The 19835-nt window shown below is 47.1% G+C and overlaps 1 protein-coding gene across 1 annotated transcript; it reads right to left on the reverse strand.

Moving 5' to 3' along the window:
- Window positions 1-3974: 3974 nt before the first annotated feature.
- LOC118778511 (zinc finger matrin-type protein 4-like) lies at window positions 3975-19246 on the reverse strand. The gene is made up of 6 exons (XM_036530062.1): window positions 19175-19246; window positions 12722-12817; window positions 11047-11136; window positions 9156-9315; window positions 7624-7720; window positions 3975-4010 (listed from the first exon to the last, which is right to left on the reverse strand). Exons 2-6 carry the CDS (start codon window positions 12815-12817, stop codon window positions 3992-3994), a joined length of 462 nt encoding a protein of 153 aa, XP_036385955.1. The 5' UTR covers window positions 19175-19246; the 3' UTR covers window positions 3975-3991.
- Between the last annotated feature and the right edge of the window lie 589 nt (window positions 19247-19835).

Raw genomic sequence — 19835 nt, forward strand, 5'->3', positions numbered from 1 at the left:
TGACATTAACATTGGCTGAGGCGTGATGTCGGCTGTTAGTGTCTTCAACCACACAAGCCCATTTGCCCTGATAGATTAGCAGACTGGCATTTTACAGGGATTACAGGAGGGAAGATGAGAAATGTTTTATCATACTTGCTTAATGTGTTTAAAGGGTAATTCATCCGGGCACAAGTCAGTAAATGAGTCATGAGATGGGACAGATATGAATAAAGCTGTCATCAGCTGACACACTGAGCTTGCTCAGGTGGCCTAATTCATTTACCCACAATGCACCTCACCCACACAGATGCTGCCTCTGCACGTTTGAAGGTCACTTGTAGTGATACATCAGAGCCTGTTTACCACCGAGGATAAATAACAATTATAGGAGCTTTGATTTATTTAAGAAACCCTCCCAGCCCATCTCCGTTCTCCATAAATGCTGAAAGTTTTATGGTTCCTTTAAAGAGCTGGAGGGGATGCACACCCCTCAGAGAGAAAACAGAATACCTTAATGTGACAGGACAATCAATCAGATAAATTTCACACAGAGCTCTTAACAAAGGCATTATCCCAAAGAGCATTTGACATATACAATTAGCATAGCTCATACATCATAGCTAATATAAAATATAAACATTAAGCCATGCCACCTTGAAGTTAAAAGATCAACAATGTTTTTGTGGCAGAAAATATGCAAACCAAAGTGACTGTAATAGCATCAATGACATTCAATAAATGCAAATTTTTTTGAGACACTTGGTCTAATGGAAAACCTTACTGCTCCATTGTAAGATGCCAAACCAAAACAAACACACACACACACACACACACGCATGTGCATGTGCACACACAATCTCACACGCACACACAGACACACACAGACACACACACTTGCGCATGCACAGGTGTATAGTGGGATACTGATGACCTCCTGCTGAGTGTTGTCACTGACAGCTTCTCTGTCAGCAGCAGGAAGCAGAGAGAGATGCCTCATTCTGCATGTTAATGCCACGTGTGTCTCCTGACACTGCCGAAAGCGTGGATTAGTGTCTGCTACAGGGAACAAATGATGCAGGAGACGCGCTGCCAGCTCTACAGTGATCAGCACACACGCACACACATACACACATACACACACACACACACACACACACATACACACACACACACACACACACACACACACACACACACAGGCACACAGGCACACACGCACGCTCACACGTATGTACACGCACTCACACACACTCACACGTACGCACACACACTCAAACGCACGTTCACACGTACACACACACTCTCCCCCCTTCCCTCTCTCCACCTCTTATCCCTGTTACTCTTCGCTGCTTAAAGCGGCTGAAGCGTCAGCCGACAGCAACAGCGTCATGCACAGCAGAGTGCTGAATGCTAACCAGTGAGATGGATCGAAACATCCAGTTTGTTCTTTCTTTTCCTTTTTTTATTTCCAAAGTGCTTTGTGACAAATTCCTCTTAAATATATAAATAAATGGTTAATCAGGATTCCATGCTGCTGGATCCTGGCTGCTTCTTTCACAGTAACAGCATGTTTTGGCCCCTGGAACCCCACAGGGATAATGGCTCCAGCAGCCCTGTGTGTGGTATTCTGTCCGCAGGGTTTTTATTGTTTCACTACCTTACCTGACACCATTTTATTTGTGGAGGCAAAATGGATGTGGGCTTCACTCCAGCTTCCCCCTCCATCAGCCACTCACTGCTTCCAGCAAATGGCAAAGCCCTTTCCCTAATGCTGTGCCCTGTGCTTTTCTTGTACAAAATAAAACCATCCATTTGGTGCAAAATCCTGGATGAACAGAGCTATTGACCTGCAAGTACCAGCTTTCACAGATGTCTGCAAATAGACGTTTTTTGTGTTTTTTTTTCTTCTTAAGAGAGGCGAGTTGTCTGGTATTGTGATGCGCAAAAAGAGAACAAAATGTCTCCGGAAATGCTGAGACTAGCAAAACGTGACAAGTAACAAATCACAGTAAAAAAACCAACAAGACTTAGACTATGATTATTATGACATCACCGTCTAAAAGATAAGGCATTATTATGACATAATTAAAATGACTGGTTCGCGTGGCTCTGCAATATTAGACGTGTATTGGAACCTCGTTCCTGTTTTGTGAATTGGGGCACACCATCATACACCCTTTTTACAAAGAGAAAGCATTTATTCAAAGAAATTGCCTCATCCAGTCTGAGCAACACCAATACAAGAGAGGACAATTGACTTCAGCCAGATATTGGTCCCAAAATTTAGATCAAATGCAAATATTAACCACCTCTTGCATTGCAATAGCTATTACATATGTTGATTCTGGATTTTCACAGTAGATGCCTACTGTTTTAAACTATTCACTTTCAAACAGTCAATCAGTATGGATATTAATAAGACATTTCGCACATCCTGTCACTGCACAATGATTGCAAAAGTACACTGAGCTGAACATCCCTGATTTGGATAAATTCACACCCTTATGTTAGAGTGCCTATGTAATTTGAAAATGCTTCTGTGAACAAATCATAACTGGATGATAAACGCAACTGCCATATTATTTATAAATAAATCAAAATGATTCATACCTTACATGGTATCACACAATGGTCTCCACAAAGACCTCCCTGAGACAGAGAACAGCAGACGACACAGCCATCATGGTGTGCAATGCAATACCATAAATAACACAAATAACGCAAATAACGCAAATAATGGCTATACAAACATTCCTCTTAGTAATGCTGCTCTTAGCAGCTCCCCTCAATAACTGAGACAAATCAATGACATCATACACAACACAATTCACAACAAACCACTTCCTTCAACACAAACAGCTCCAACAACACAGCTGGAATATCATTTTTGCATACATTAGAATATTATTATTATTATTATTATTATTAAATAACACACAAGACAGTCACTGTAACTCCTCCTACAATCATAGCTGCCTAGATGAGCCTTGCATTAGCAGCGTGTTTTACTGACAGAGGCCGCCAGCAGTCCCTTCCTGTCACTGAACTCCCGCTTTCCCTCCTTCACCTGTTTATTTCCCATCAACCCCTTCTTCAACACGTTCACTTCTGTGCTACAGATCGCTTAAAAAGACACAAATGCACACACTGTACTGTGACAGGTCAACAAGAACACTATGCATCATTAAGAAAGCATGATGTATTTGTCAATTTCACCAGTAAGATGCTGTTTTACCGGACTGCAGGTACAGGCAAAGAAGCCAGGTTGCCGGATGCAATCAATACGGCAATCTGAACTTAAATTAATTTAGTCTCACCTGTTACTCAGGTGCTCATGACTCCAGAACTTTAAAGTCAAACTCACTTGACAAACCTGCAAAATCTGCATGGCTGCCCCCACTGACTTCTTGAAGGAGGAAGAGATGCTGTGGCCTGTGCCCTGTGATTTTTGACATCCCTGATTTGGAGACCCCGAACAAAGTGGCAAATGATGCTGATGAATGATTCTCAGCTGAAATCTGGTTGGCAGAATTTCTGACAGAATGAAAACACTGCTGCTTAACCAGGAGTAAAGAGCCTTGTTAAGGATGCTTTCTGGCTGTGGGATTTTACACAGGACAAACTCATCTACTTCCTGTCTGCAGGTCAAGCACCTGTCTCTCCCGGGGTTGGCCCCAGTCTCACTGCAGCGGAAACGCCTCCGGCCTGCCGCAGGTATACCTGACCTACAGCTAAAGCTGCTCAGGCAACTTTGTTATTTACAGCTTTGTAGTCTTGCTTTGCAGGTTGCTCTGGATAAGAGCACTGGCAACATGACAAAACAAAATAAATATTGTACCACCGACCTTGTGGCTCAGTGGAAACTCAGAACAAGTAAGAGGAAGAGAGAGGGAGAGAGAGGGAGAGAGAGGAAGCTAGACCAGGATGGCCGAAAGGATAGAAGCAAACTGTTTGCAGTGCATCTGACACCAGTTCAAAGTTTTTTTTCTCCAGTAGGGACCAGCAGGACTCATGGCTGATTCTTCAGACTGTAAAAGAAACAGAGACAGGCACACACAGTCAATGCCTATTCAGCCTATACACACCTTTATACCTGAATAATGATCTCCAATGCACCTTTCTATCTGAATAACGATGTCCAATGTACCTTTATACCTGAATAAGGATGCTCAATCAAACAAAAAATACTAACACATCACACCTCTCTTCATCTCCCTCCAGTGGTTACCGGACATGGCCTGAGTAAAATACAGACCTCTGGGCCCAGCCTGTGGGAAGTAAGAGGAGCTCCAGCCTCAGTCCATTATCCAACCCTACACCCTGCCGTGCCTCTCTGAAAGGGTCCACACACGTACCCACATCCGATCTCTACCGTGACCCCCAGGGGTGGAATGAGCCCCTCACAGCGGTCAGACCCTACACCCTCAAATGTCCTCTTCCACCATTCCACCTAACAGAATGTGACGTGCTATGTAATCAGTGCTGAGTGCTGGATTATGACACTCCACTCTTAGCCTAACCCTCTTATATGTGATTTCATAAATCGATCTGGATAAGACCATCGGCAAAATGACTACATGTATACATGATGTATGTATCCTTTCTCTCTCTCTCTCTCTCTCTGGTCTGCAGTTTCTTTCTTTCTGACATGTGCAGATATGGCTGTTATCTCCATAAGACAGTGCCACTGGGTTGCCTCCAGTGGCACTGATATGGGGTCAAAGGTTGATGGACCGAGCCTGGGGGAGTGTCTGAAGAATGATAGGCTCTCCTGTGGCCGTGCAGTTTAACACACAGTGAACCAGAGGCAGAGACGGCCTGGGAGCTCCATCAGGTTTCACACCAGCTGCACACTGCCCCGCCCTGTCCTGAATCACCTGAGTTTTTTATTTAGTAAACATCGTCACGCCAGCATAAATGCACATGAACATACTCTAGTGACTGCACTACAGCTCGATAGCACAAACATCTTCATGGCTGAATAAATGCATAGGACTCACGATCATAAACATCTTCATGTCTGGTGCCCCATATGACATGATGTCAAACTGCATTTGTGGCTGTTAGAGACCAGCGCTGCCGTTCTCTTAATTTATTAATGATGGGATGCAGAAAGCCTCTCGTTTCCTCTCAGTCACGCTACAACACGAGGGAGAGCGGGAGAGGACAGGACAGGTGAGGACAGGAAAGATGCCGGCATGCGCCTGTTCTGAGCATCAGGTGCTGTGCTGGTGATGCGTTCTGGTTAGACAGTTTCAGAGTGTCTCCCTTGCCGTGACACAACTCCCACTCCAACACCCCCACCATCCCCCCCCCCCCTCCCCACTACCTTCCACCTGAATCTGCCCCTGAAACTGAGTGTTCGTATGGACTAATCAGGGTGAATTCTCTGGTTTGGTATGGACCAATCAGGACCCAGCAATTCATGCATTTATGTAGCATAAGTAATGCAAAGAGGCACAGTAGCTGAATTATTCAACGTCCAATAAGATGGTCTCTCACTGCCTCTGTGTCTGTGTCATCAGCGATGTCACTGTTTGATCTGTGGGAGCACCGGAGGAAGTTATCTGCTGTGGCTGGGACCGGGGGGGGGGGGGGGGGGGGGGGGGGATATGAACAGGTATGGAAGTAGACAGGTGCGGAGGTGGACAGGTAACTCAATATCTCCAAGGTGACTGATGATTTAAAACTGTGAACACTAGAATGAGTCCTGAGCAGTGACAGGTCCTGAGCAGCTTACTCAATGTGTGAGACAGCAAACCGGAGTAAGAACATGATGCTACTCTGGCTGCGTTTCTCTCGGTCCACTTGCACCGCCGTGAAGGATACACCTGTCCCCATTCTGCCTCTGCCGCAGCAGGTACCCATATGATGTTATCACATTACACTAGGGGATGACAACTGGCATTCAGTAAATATTTGACAGATTTAGCAAATGTTCAAAACTTAAAGTTTACCCTTATGTGTGAAAAATGCTAAAACAAATAAATGGTAAAATAAATATAGGTTATTTAATATATACTTTATATTGTGCATTCAGCACTCTGTAGAAAATTATTAAGGGGAAACTGACTACAGTATTGAGCTTGGGGGATTTGAGTGTTCACTTTCAGATTGTGCTGTACATTTAAATGAAGCTCACTTTAACATGAACTACATATCAATTATTTGGCTTAATTTACACCGGAACAATCCGTCCTGGAGAAGCGTGAGACCCTCTCCCTGGAGACGACGCAGCGGTGGAACGCTCTGCTGCTTCTTCCTGTTCCGTGTTCATGCTGCCCGACACGCTGCCAATATGCAAATCTGTACGCGCCGGTCGGGGCCATCGTTGTGTCTCTGGAGTGTAATTCAGCTTGTGAATTCACGCAATGTTAACGATCACTCGTGCTAACGAGAGAGCAAGAGGCTGACAGAGATACCCTGCAGAGCCTTAGAAACATACGCATAACGCAAGCTCAAGCATATTCCTAAAACTGAGAGCAGCACACGCGCCCTTTTAAATGTCCAGGTTTTCCTGGCAGCGAACGGCTGGGTTTATCCGGAGTGCTGTTCAGCCCCATCATGTCATTCTCCTGTCGAACCTGCAGCAGGAGGGGAAGAGGGCGGTACGTGTGGCTGCAGGATAAAAATAACCCCCAGCCGCCTCCGAGAACAGAGACGCTGTCATGAGGCTGTTAAAAACATTTTAGAGTAATTGCTGGGGGAAAGTGACGTCAGCAATCTTAGCTTTGAGCTAAAGCAGCGTCCGTGATGGGTTTATAAACCTGCATCATTTATAGAGCTCTCTCACCAACGAGGGTGAGACGCTAATGCTCCTGTCTCCAAGGTAACCTCTATGACATGGGAAGGGTTTTGTCCTTGCTTTTAAACATTTCAAAGGAAATGGTCGGACTGCATGAAACAATCAGGGTAACACCTCCATGCAGATGGGGTCATTTTGCAGTGTGGTTTTATGGCACTATAGAGTGCAGCCAAAACAGACAGCACTGCCACCTGGAACTACAAAACAGACAGCACTGCCACCTGGAACTACAAAACAGACAGCACCGCCACCTGGAACTACAAAACAGAAGTGCGATTGTAACATGAAGCAACATGTATGACGGGGAAAGCCTGGGAGATTCTGTTCAAAATGTACAAAAGCCTTAACCCTAATGTAGGATTAATGTTATGTTGGCTACTTATAAAGACCTGTCTTCTGCTGTATAGGTCAGCAGAGCTCTAACCCGGGCGGATCAGTGTCTATCCTGTGCTCTCTGTCTGAGTGCTCCCTTCAGCAGGAAACCAGGGGTCTTTACCCACAATCCACCTCTCATGTTGCAGAGTTCCAAGCAGACGGGTGGCAGGTGTCACTTCATTTCCCAGTTTTAATCCTTATTAAATCCTTACATGTGTTTTCACGGGGGGTTTGGTGTAGGAGGCAGGGTGGAGTTTGGTATGGGGGTGGGGTTTGTGTGGGGAGCAGGGCAGGGTTTGTGTGGGGAGCAGGGCAGGGTTTGGTGTGGGGAGCAGGGCAGGGTTTGTGTGGGGAGCAGGGCAGGGTTTGGTGTGGGGAGCAGGGCAGGGTTTGGTGTGGGAGGCGGGGTTTGGTGGGGGAGCAGGGCGGGGTTTGTGTGGGGAGTGGGGCGGGACACTCACTTGTTCTGGTGTTTGGAGCCCTGCAGATGGGCGTGGTACTGCGCCACAGAGTTCAGCGTCATGTGACACACTTCACAGGTGTGGCTACGCTTCAGGCCTGGGAGAGAACACACACACACACACACACACACACACACACACACACACACACACAAACACACAAACACACAAACACACAAACACACAAACACACAAACACAAACAGATATTTATTTGTAAAAGAATACACACACATACCTGCACATACACTCACAGATATTTAGCTGTGACAGTATACACACACATACACTCACAGATATTTAGCTGTGACAGTACACACACAGCTCTATCCAGCCCACAGGCCTCTGGGAGTTGGGGACTAACTGCATGCTAAATCACAGCATTCATTAGTGTGCTGTTAATCTGAGCTCAGCTGTCTGTTCCAGCGTCTGACAGAGCTCCGGGTGAAACTGCTGTCCTGTGGCGCTGTTAAAGACAGGGTGCTGTGAAACACAGGGGCCAGAAACACACGCAGGCTGCGAGGCCTGAGAGGGAAGGAAGGTCACTGCCTCTACTCTTCATTCCAATCCATTCAGCAGCAAGTGCGTTTCGCTTTATCGACTGAAGCCTTTCAGACAATGCAGTGGCCTGAGAATCCCCTTTAAAGAGGAGCTGGAAGCTCAGCACTTCCTGATCTCTCCTGATATGTCTTGATCTCTCCTTACCTGAGCCCAACCCTCACTCACAGACACAAGACTAGAATTTCCACTGCAAAAATAAAAGCTGCTGGGGGGCTGCTTTACAGACAGTTTGCATTTTGTCAGGCTGTGAACTATGAAAGCCAGCCTGGTTCCAGCTCTAAAGTGGGAAAGGGGTATAATGAGCCAGCCTGGTTCCAGCTCTACAGCGGGAAAGGGGTATAATGAGCCAGCCTGGTTCCAGCTCTACAGCGGGAAAGGGGTATAATGAGCCAGCCTGGTTCCAGCTCTACAGCGGGAAAGGGGTATAATGAGCCAGCCTGGTTCCAGCTCTACAGCGGGAAAGGGGTATAATGAGCCAGCCTGGTTCCAGCTCTACAGCGGGAAAGGGGTATAATGAGCCAGCCTAGTTCCAGCTCTACAGTGGGAAAGGGGTATAATGATATAATGCTCTCATTTACATCTGCACCCCTCCCATACCCGTCTGCGCCTCCATACCCTTTGCCTCGGCGATGCCCGGTGATTGGCCCAGCTGCTGCAGCAGGCTGGCACGTCCGGCGTTCTTCCTGTGTTTCTTGCCGGTGTAGTGCTGCTGAGCCATGCCGGGGTTGTTAAACCACGCGCTGCATAGCTGGCAGTAACGCTCCGAGTCCTGCTGTTGCCGTGGCGAAGACCCGGGGGAGGTGTCCATCAGCAGCTGGACCGGGCTGGGCGGGACCTCTGTGGAGGTGCAGAGAGCGACAGTTACTGCACATGCGCAGGTCTGTCTGCATGGACACATTATGCAGCACTGACACAGAGCAGGCCTGCAGTCCACCCCTCTCCGGGACAGGTGAGAAGGCGCCCAGGTCTCACCTGTCCCCGTGCAGGTGATGCCCGCCGACTCCCCCAGCAGCCTCAGTCTCTTGGCGTGGATCTTGCCCTGGTAGTGCGACTGTGCCACCACGGCCGAGGTGAAGGACATGTTACACAGCGTGCAGCACTTATCCCGATCCACGCCCCCCTCCACACCACCCTGCAGGAACAGCACACACACACACACACGCGTTACACCCCACCCTGCAGGAACAGCGCACACACACACACACGCGTTACACCCCTCCCCCTGCAGGAACAGCAGACAGACACGCGTTACACCCCACCCTGCAGGAACAGCGCACACACGCGTTACACCCCTCCCCCCTGCAGGAACAGCACACACACACGCGCGTTACACCCCTCCCTGCAGGAACAGCACACACACACGCGCGTTACACCCCTCCCTGCAGGAACAGCACACACACACGCGTTACACCCCTCCCCCTGCAGGAACAGCACACACACGCGTTACACCCCTCCCTGCAGGAACAGCACACACACGCGTTACACCCCTCCCCCCTGCAGGAACAGCACACACACGCGTTACACTTCTGTGTAGATAACTACACAATGGCTGGATCATCTTGAGTCACTCATTTTTTGAGATGTCACACACTTGCTGGAGAAGTGTCAAAGCCACATGCTTTAAGCTGCAGCTCCTGGTGGTCAAAATCCCCTCCTCTTTTCAGCGTGTAACAGACTTCACTCCTCCTTCTGTCTGTCAGGATCTCTGAGCTCCAGCTCGGTATGAAACTCATTACATTTTCATGCTAATCTCTGCATCAAAGGTCACACATTAATAATAAAGGAAAAAACCATTACATACAACAGAGGCATCTTTCAATGCCCAGCTTGCCTGGGTGTCTTTTTCTCTTTGCATAAAAAAAATCATTTTTAAACAATTTCAATGCAATTCAAATTCATCCATAACATTAAAATAGGTCTTCATACCATTACATTATTGTAATACAGGTTACAGGTATTTACAATGTTATCCATTTATACAGCTGGACATTTACTGAGACAATTCTGGCTTAAGTACCATGCCCAAGGGTACAACAGCAGTGTCCCAGCGGGGATCAAACCGGCAACCTTTCGGTTACGAGTCCTGCTCCTTAAACACTATGCTACACTGCTGCCATTATAATATTTCTAAGATTAAAAAGTGCATTTATAACATTGTACCATGTATAGTATTAAAATAAATGGGTTTTCAGGCCCCAGCTCTTAGTTCCGCTGTGGGGGTAAAAAGTCAGCAAAAGGGCAGCCGGGTAAGACATTTTCAGAGAGTCTAAATGACATTCATGATAGCTCTATAATGGGAACACATGGCTGGCATTTATAGGAAGCAAAAATGCTCTTTCTCCATTTCATTGGTTCATTTAAGCTTCTCATACACCAATCAAATGTTTAATCAGAGGGTTTAATGAGCATCTGGTACTCCAACCGCTTCATGGCCCACAATAACATATAGCTGGCAGTGGGAGAGGTGTCACTGATCAACATGGGCTGCTGTACATGACTGCTTGTTTGTGTCTACAGTAAATGTTGAATATACACCAAGGTATCAGGTGGATAATGATTCAATGATTGATTGACTGAAACTGGATGTTAATTCCGCATAAGGTACACTCACTGACTTGATGCATAAACTAGTTTATGCAGACAAGTTGCTTCAATATTTTGCTTTCATTGATGTTGCAGGTTACCCACGTGAGGTGGAGGAAAACTTCACCCGATGTACATAACGGGCAACCACATTTTCAAGAAGCAATCAAATGTTTATGATTCCACAGAGTGAAATTGCTTCATAATGAAATCCTGTAGCTCTGGTTTGCAGCAGGCAGACTGTTAGGGGTAATAGCAGTCAGAGACGCAGTGCGCTTACGTTTTCATGGCGGAGCTTTTTCGCCGGGCAGCCTCCGTCCGCGGGATGCAGCATGTAGTAGAGCCGAACTTTATTCGCATGTTTCCGACTCTGTGAGAGCAGAAGGAAGAAGACACGTTAAACAACGCGGTTTGACGGGCCGCTTTAGCGCTAACGAGGGCCGAAGACCAGCGGCATGTGCACGACCTATGCTGCTCAGCAGCTCAGAGTAACTCCATGAGTCTGAGCTTCCCTCTGCAACAACCGCTCTTCTGCTCCTTTACTCGTGCCAGTAAAGCGACTCTTCCAGCTCACAGGAATCAGCCAGCCCTTCCTAAAGGACGACTACAGTGCTTACTACTGCACAGACTGCACTTAGGCTGTGTGAGTGCTAAGCTCTGCCTGTAGATCAGAGCGCAGTGAAAGAGCACTACTCATGCCAGCTGCTCACTCGCTCACACACACACACACACACACACACACACACACACACACACACACTCACTCACTCACTCACTCACTCACTCACTCACTCACTCACTCACTCACTCACTCACTCACTCACTCACTCACACACTCACTCACACACTCACACACTCACACACTCACTCACACACACACACACACACACACACACACACACACATACACTCACTCACACATACACTCACTCACACACACACACACACACACACACATACACACACACACACACACACACACATACACACACACACACACACACACACACACACACATACACTCACTCACTCACTCACACATACATACACATAAAGCCAGAGAAAGCACTGACAGGGTCGAAAAACATCCGAGAGTGGTATTTATTTTCAGTTACGGCTGATTTCATGTTGAAAAAATACAAAGTGACTCAACATGTAGGAAATGATTCTGCAGTAGCGAAAGAAGGTCAAATTCCCTCATAACCACAAGCTCAGAGAGGAGTGGTCATAATCTGCGGAGCATCAGACATGCAGCAGCACACAGCGGGTTACAGCATTCAGACACCACCAGCAGGCTGGGCTGCCTGCCTGCATCACCTCCTCCCTGCAAATGAAAGTGTCAGCCAGGCTCAATGAAACATTTAAAAAGCGTCACTGCTGATATAATTAGACCCGAGAGCTGATTACACAAGTCCTCTGGATCATTAAGAGCTTGTTACCATGTAGGGCAAATTTATGTGAAACAGAAGCCACAGATCTACAGTGTAACCTGAGGACCAAACGAGTCCATGGCTATGCAGACACTGTTGGCCTGAGGACCAAACGAGTCCATGGCTATGCAGACACTGTTGGCCTGAGGACCAAACGAGTCCATGGCTATGCAGACACTGTTGGCTCTCTCCCTCTGGCTGCCATTGGCCTCCCAGCTGCTCAAACCTGCATCCTCCTCTCTCTCTGACCACAGTGGCTCAAACAATAAGGTTTTACAGTTCTTTGCTACGTCAATAATTACACCATGGTTAAAAGGTTAACAAATGAAACTGAAAAACAGAGGGCAGACTTTTGAAGAGTCTCTTTCTTTTTCATGCACACAGATATCAGTCTCTGTAATAGTCCATTACTTTCTCTTACACTGGGAAGAGGCTCTGGATTGGTCAGTGGTGTTAATGTAAATGGATTGCAGACTCTGGATTGGTCACAGAGAGGGAGCGTTTGATTGGTCAGCGTCTCCTCACCTCGTAGTGTGCCACTCTCTGGGACTGGGAGATGAGCTGGGCGCTGCACACCTTGCAGTAGCTGTCTGTGAAGAGCTGCAGCTCTGTGGCCTTCATCTGCCGGGGAGAGGAGAGCAAGCCGGTGAGCAGAGAGCCAAAGCAAGCATGCATACACACACGCACGCACACGCACTCGCACACGCACATGCAATCGCACACTCGCACACTCACACACGCACTCGCACACGCACTCACGCGCACACATACACACAGACACGTTTTCATAAGGGTCCACCAGCAGGGAACAGTTACTGATGCTGACTCACACAAGACATGCCTCTGTCCCTTTAAGGAAAGGGTCTGCAGAATGAGCTGCAATCTGCCAGCCTCATCACAGCGAGAGAAGGAGAAGAAAAAACAGAGACATGGAAAGAGATGGAGAAATGGAGAGAGATCGAGAGATGGGGAGAGAGCAGAAGAGATGGGGAGAGAGAGGAAGAGATGGGGAGAGAGAGGAAGAGATGGGGAGAGAGGAAGAGATGGGGAGAGACACAGACAGGGCCTGGTTTTGGCAACATAAATGTTCCACTGTCATGCCAACAGATGCACTTGAGTGGAATTTAACTGAATTTAAATAACAGAGAGTAAGAGAGAGAGAGATAAGCGGGGAGTGAGAGGGTTCTGGGGCATGCACAGATTCTTACGCTGAGATTGGGTAAGAGTAAAAAGTTAATAATTCATCAGCAAGCCTTTTTCCATTTTCATCTGAAATAAAATAACTGTCCAAGGGAGCCTCTGAATATTAATGGTCCTCTGTTGCACATAAATCCAGCCGTGCACACACAGACTTGCACTCATACTCGCACACACATAGACAAACACATACATGCTCTCTCTCACACACACACACACACACACATGCTCTCTCTCACACACACACACACACTCACACACTCTCTCTCACACACACACACACACACTCACACACTCACACACACACATACACGCTCTTTCACACACATACTCACACACTCACACACTCACACACTTTGCTTTCACACACAAGCCCAGCCCAGTCAATCAATCAGACACAGCCTCACAACAAGGCAGTACATGGTAGGTTAAGTACCATCCCAATAATGACTCACAAGACCTGCCATTTGCCAGCCTCTGAAAATCATACCGTCACTGACTGCTGACACTCCAGGCAGACCTGTCTAAGAGTCAAAGAGGTGACAACCTGACCCAAGTGAGTCGTTGATGTAGGTCCTTCTAACAGGTCTCCACAAATTTAGTTAGTCACTCTCCAGAGCGATTCTGCACCTTCACCTCATTCAGGGAAAACCACATCCAAATGCACTTCAGCCATTTTCAACTAATCTTGAAGTAGTTTTGTAGATAGTAGATATGTTCTAATTTATGACAGAGAAGGGCAATTAAATTGATGTTGATTCAAAAATTAAAATTCAATACAATATCAATGTTTTTGGTTTTAGAAAATAAAATCTAAAGGAACGATGCATTTCACTTGGAGAACATGATTCAAAGTCACACCAGGAGATATGAGTAACAATAAGAGATTCAAAACTCATCTGAGTCAAAATCTTTAGCGCCACTGAATCATTAACACCGACAGACACACCAGAAGCTTTGAACACAAGGACACTACAAACACTATAAGACCTCTACTTGCATTAGGAACACTACAAACACTATGAGTACGTACTTGATGGCCTAAGCATGCTTTCCCTCTGTAAAAGTGCTCCCCCTAGTGGTCTGATCCACACATTGTCGCTGGCCACAAGAGGCATAAATCTGGTGCTGCCAGACAGAACACACAGTTCCACGATCAGCGTAACACAAAAGACATCAATTACTGCACGTCACACCACACACTGCAGATCATTCATTACCCATAAAAAACACCATTACTGATGATTAACGAGCCACTGAAAACACACATCCACCACACCGCTGGCCTGGAATACAACACACGGCTTTTACAAGTTTGGAGCTGGAGGCGTGTTAAAATGCAAATGGCTCAGCCCCCCCCACAGCCTCCGCCTGGTCACTCCAGCTGGTCTCCATGACACCAGCTGACAGAGTAGAGTTTCCCTCTAGATTAAGTGTTTCCAAAAGTCTGGATCCATAGGACAGGCCCTCTCACCCTCGGGGGGGGGGATGACACCATAGTCATCAATCCTGTAAGGGATGATGAGATGAAGATCCCGAGTCTCGCTCTCCCCCAGCAGCACAGAGCAAGAGACACACTGCCCTCAGTGTCATCTCTCTCTGTCACACACACACACACAGACACACACAGACACACACACAGACACAGACACAGACACAGACACAGACACAGACACAGACACAGACAGACACAGACACAGACAGACACAGACAGACACAGACACACACAGACACACACAGACACAGACACACACAGACACACACAGAGACACACAGAGACACACAGAGACACACAGAGACACACAGACACACAGACACACAGACACACAGACACACAGACACACAGACACACAGACACACGCTCCTCCTATTTTAGGTCCATTACATACATGACATGCATTCAGAATCAAACCCACCTGCGATTCTCCTGCACTGTGAGCATGAGGATGCGTTTTCAACAAAATTAACCGATCAGTGTCGTGCTGGTGCCCAACCCCCCTCTCCACGCACACACACACACACACACACAGACAGACACACACACATTTACATTAAGTAACCTGGCAGATGCTCTTATCCAGAGTGACTTAGAGTGAATGTGTGCAGAAAGCATTTAATAAGGATGTGTGAAATACGGTATGTGCAGACACACGTGTGCAAGCACAAACACCCCTCACATCCACAGCACTATTACAATACCATTATGGCCTGGAGTAATACCCCTCATGCTATGGGTAACCAAATGTTAGATTGGGACGGTGAGATACAGACAGCCCCCAAAGCACAGCTGTCAGTGCCCCTATTAAAATTGCAGAATCCTCCAGAAAAAAAAAAACACAGATTAATAATGAATCACTGCACACTGCTGCTGTATCTTCAGGACTGCCGAAGACAACCCGAGTTTCAGACACCAAGCGTCCAATAAAGACACCTCTCTCCTCTGTCGACCTCCGGGGCAGCGGAGGGACAACATTGCCAGCCATCTGAAGGACTCAGCCAGTGTAGCGCCGTACACTACATGGTTACACGAGGCAAAAGGTCATGTGAATTTAGGTGGGAGACGGTTTCACCTCTGCTAAGCCTAGGTCTATTAACTGTGTTAAACCCTACAGTTAAGAACTGCAGCCTGTACAGGATAGGAGTCCATGGAAAACAGCATTCTCCTCTACAGTGGACTCAAACTGCAGACCCCACAGCAAGACTAAGCCCATACACATTTAACCAACTGAGTACAGAGAGCAGGCTTAATATTGCACAAGTGATTCCAGCCAAGACCAAGGCAGACTTCTTTTTACCTGCAGAAGTCCAGGCCTTACCCAAAAGGATCAACACCCTGCTACTAACAGCACCTGGAAAACCAGTGTTTCCTAAAATGGCAACTTCCACAATCACTTCTGAAACTGACATTGGAGGTGCTGTGCCACAGGACTCGTGATGTGCTCAGTCAGCCGCAGTGCTCACTGCGAGTGCAGACCGCACTGACATCACCTCTCCAGAGATCACGCTGCTCCCAGGCTTGTACGGCCAGGGAAGCACAGAGGATGGAGCCGAGACAGCGAGATCACCAATCAATAATCAATTACAGCCAGACCAAGCTGGCCTGCACAGGCAGATACACAGCATGATTTAAAGGTCAAACAGATGCAGCAGAAGGGAATTCTGGGCTCAATCTGCATACAGGCTCTGTAACCCCACCAGAACACTGTTCAGTTTATGGCTCCAGTAGTGAAGGGATAAATGTGGGGAGGAAACGGTGAGCTCCCCTGCAGCGACTCCCAACCCTTCCCTTCCTGTCAGAGTGAGATGATGCCAAACTGCACTCCGCCAGAGGAAGGCCTACTGGCTGTCACTCAGGAGGTGCGGAGAGAAAATGACATGTTATTACAGGGCCATCTGCCACGTGTTACTGCTAGCAGCACAAGCCACGCTCCGCTACAATTATCTGTATTCATTACAGCAACCGATGCTGCCGATATCTGTGTCCAACATCCAGCCAACAGCAAGAGCCCTTCAGCTGTATCAGGGCAGATGTGACCTCTGACCTCCATGCACAGGTAAACCAAAACCACACAGGAGGAAACATGTTTTACCACATGCATCAGTTGACTTATTTTCAATGCAAATGGTTACTCAGCTTGAAAAGACACAGGGAAACAGCAGCAGAGATATTTTAATGATGAAACAGCAGAGTCACACAGACGTGTTTGGGCATCGAGTTCATGGTGACCAGTGCACCTACTGCCTCACGCCACACCTGGTGGAAATAACCTTCAACATTTCAACCACTACAGCCTGGCTAAACAGAAATCCTCTGCAGTCTCATACTGACAGAAAAGCAGCACAGATGTGATTCTCTGCTCTCTTTGCTTAAACATGTGTCTCCTGTGAGGATGAGCTCACTGGTCCTGCAGCATCACTCAGCTATAAACAGCAGTCCTGCAAGCCGCTGTGTGTGCTGCGAAGCGATGCGGGTTAACGCTGCTCTTCCAGATGAATGCTGCGCTCCGTTTGCGTCAGGTGTGCTGCTGTGAGAATCGTTTTCAGGCGCTATATGCAGGCTAATGCAGGAACTGTTGTGTGTTTGTTTTATCACAGTTTTCCAGCTGACTGCTTCCTGTGTCATTGCGGCTGACTTCATTATCAGCTCTTTATAAAATACACTCACTGCCCTCACATATAAATATGTGAGACAATAAAGACTGGTTATGACTGCAATCTGCCATGTTTGTATTGTTAAAATAACATGTGCAGTTAAATGTTTTGGAGGCCAAATTCTCGATCCAGGGCTAACCTGTGATGTGTGGTAATGTGATGAGGCTGGATAACCACTGAAATGTGCTGCCTTTCAGACGATGGCCTTGCAGCAAGTGGTACCATACAGGGTTAATATGCCTGTGGCCCATGAAACTGTTCTCAAAGAGCCAAGAGAACGGGTAAGGCATGCAATAAACTAGGGACAATTCATCTATGGAGGCAGTACACTAAAGACCGTTACAGGCAATCTTCCACCAACAAAAGGTAAGGGAGTTATAGGGGAAATGCGCCCATATAGCCGCCCCCTCTTCTGCGCATTAATCAAACCAGGGAATGTCTGATTTATATCTTATTTATTCCAGGAAAACGCAATAAGGTCTCCACTTGCACAGCGGAAAAATGTGATCTTGTGCAGGGTGACTCATCTCGCGCTGTCTTTGTGGTGGAGTCCAATTTTCGAATAGAAATAAAATCAGAATAAACTTAGGTTTTTAACATGAAAGGAGTGTGTTCCGCGGATTTAGACTCAACATTACTGCTAAGCCAACCGCACTGCAAGACCGAAAGGTGTCATTACTGGAAAACAGGCGACATCGGCATAATAACCAGAAGTGATCAAGCAGCTTCCACGCACGCGGTGAGGTTCTTTAGCGTGCACGAGCTGCCCTGTTGCCACAGAAACTCAAAGGAGCTCCCGATTTCAGAACCTTCTGTGTGCCGATGCTGTCCATCGGCAGAGTATGCAGGGAATTCAGAAAATCACACCAAAAACAATTCAGAAAATCACACCAAAAACAGTTCTCACTTATTTAACAACGTATATGTGACGTTGCTGTAATATAACAGAATAACACTACAGCAAGCATGCCAAATGTTCCAAGCCATGCTGTTTGGTTTTGTGCGTGATTAAGTGTACATTACAATACAAAAAGACACTGCACACTGTTCAGCTTCAGCTTGTCCTAACACCGTGCTCACTCCGCATGGAGTGCAATCCCAGCCGCGCAGGCGACACACCACTTCCCCTTTCATAGCTTACTTGAACCTAAACTAATGATTGCTATATAACGACATTCAAACTCCTCAAAGCGCAGGTTGCGGTCATCAGCATTGGTGTCATTCCAGCGGTGACTGCACTCCAACACCACCCTTCCTGTATAAACTCCAATCCAACACCACCCTTTCAGTATGAGCGATTCCAGTCACACATGTTCAAAGCTGCCCCTCCAGCTCCGCACTGAAACCGCGAAGTTTCGAGGTCAGCGTGCATCGCAGTCTTTGCTGGGATACAGACCGTGCAAAAATACTTTCCTACTCACACCACACATGTCTCTGTAAAGTTTACTTCCCCCTGACAGAGGAAGACCAATCTCAGCTACATCAAGAGTAAGCAGTTTCTGAATAGCAACTGCGAGCGCTATTCAGCGTTACCTTGGTCTAAAGCATCTCCGCGATAACAAAAAAAAATCGTCACGCTACGTGAATATTAACTTTTTGCCCCGTGAGTGAACGCATCGCCGAACGTACCTGTAATTGCTGAAAGTGCGTGGGGAACACCGTTAGTTTTCGCTGAACTTCAAAGGAAAGTCTGTATTCCGTTGACCACGCAGATGATGCCCGACGCTTGCTGCGTGTGTAACACTGAAACGCGTAGCCCAGCCCTGCAGCAGCGCCGCTGACGCTCTCCGCCCCGCCTGCGTCTCATTGGCCGCCTGGCTGTAGTAGTCGCAGTAGTAGGCGAACTCACCAGCTGTTGTGTATCTCACTAGCTGCCTAAACGCGGTGCATCATAGCTGGAAACAGTGGAAAACTAATTAAGACCACGATAAATACACAGACCGTTTCGTTTATCCTCTTAATGGTTCACACAGAAAGTTCAAGAACTGTGTGTATTGGAAATAAAGAAATGGATCGATATCAAAAGATAGGCTAAATATAGATATACACCCAGTAGATACATATGCGCACTAGCAACGTGCTGTGAGGTTTCTGGGTCATACAGCAAGCGCTTCAACCTACGCCAATTGTATAATGAAAAAAACTCTCTACAGTCCTCGGATAGCATCATGAGCTAGAGACAACACGAGCAAATATAATGAAATTAAACTGCAGGAGAAATTAAATACCTGGAAGCGCTCTAATATTTGATGATATTACTTACGCAAAGAGCATTCTGAGATGGTGCCTC

Source organism: Megalops cyprinoides, chromosome 5 (genome assembly GCF_013368585.1).
Source record: "Megalops cyprinoides isolate fMegCyp1 chromosome 5, fMegCyp1.pri, whole genome shotgun sequence".
In the NCBI taxonomy this organism is placed as follows: Eukaryota; Metazoa; Chordata; class Actinopteri; order Elopiformes; family Megalopidae; genus Megalops; species Megalops cyprinoides.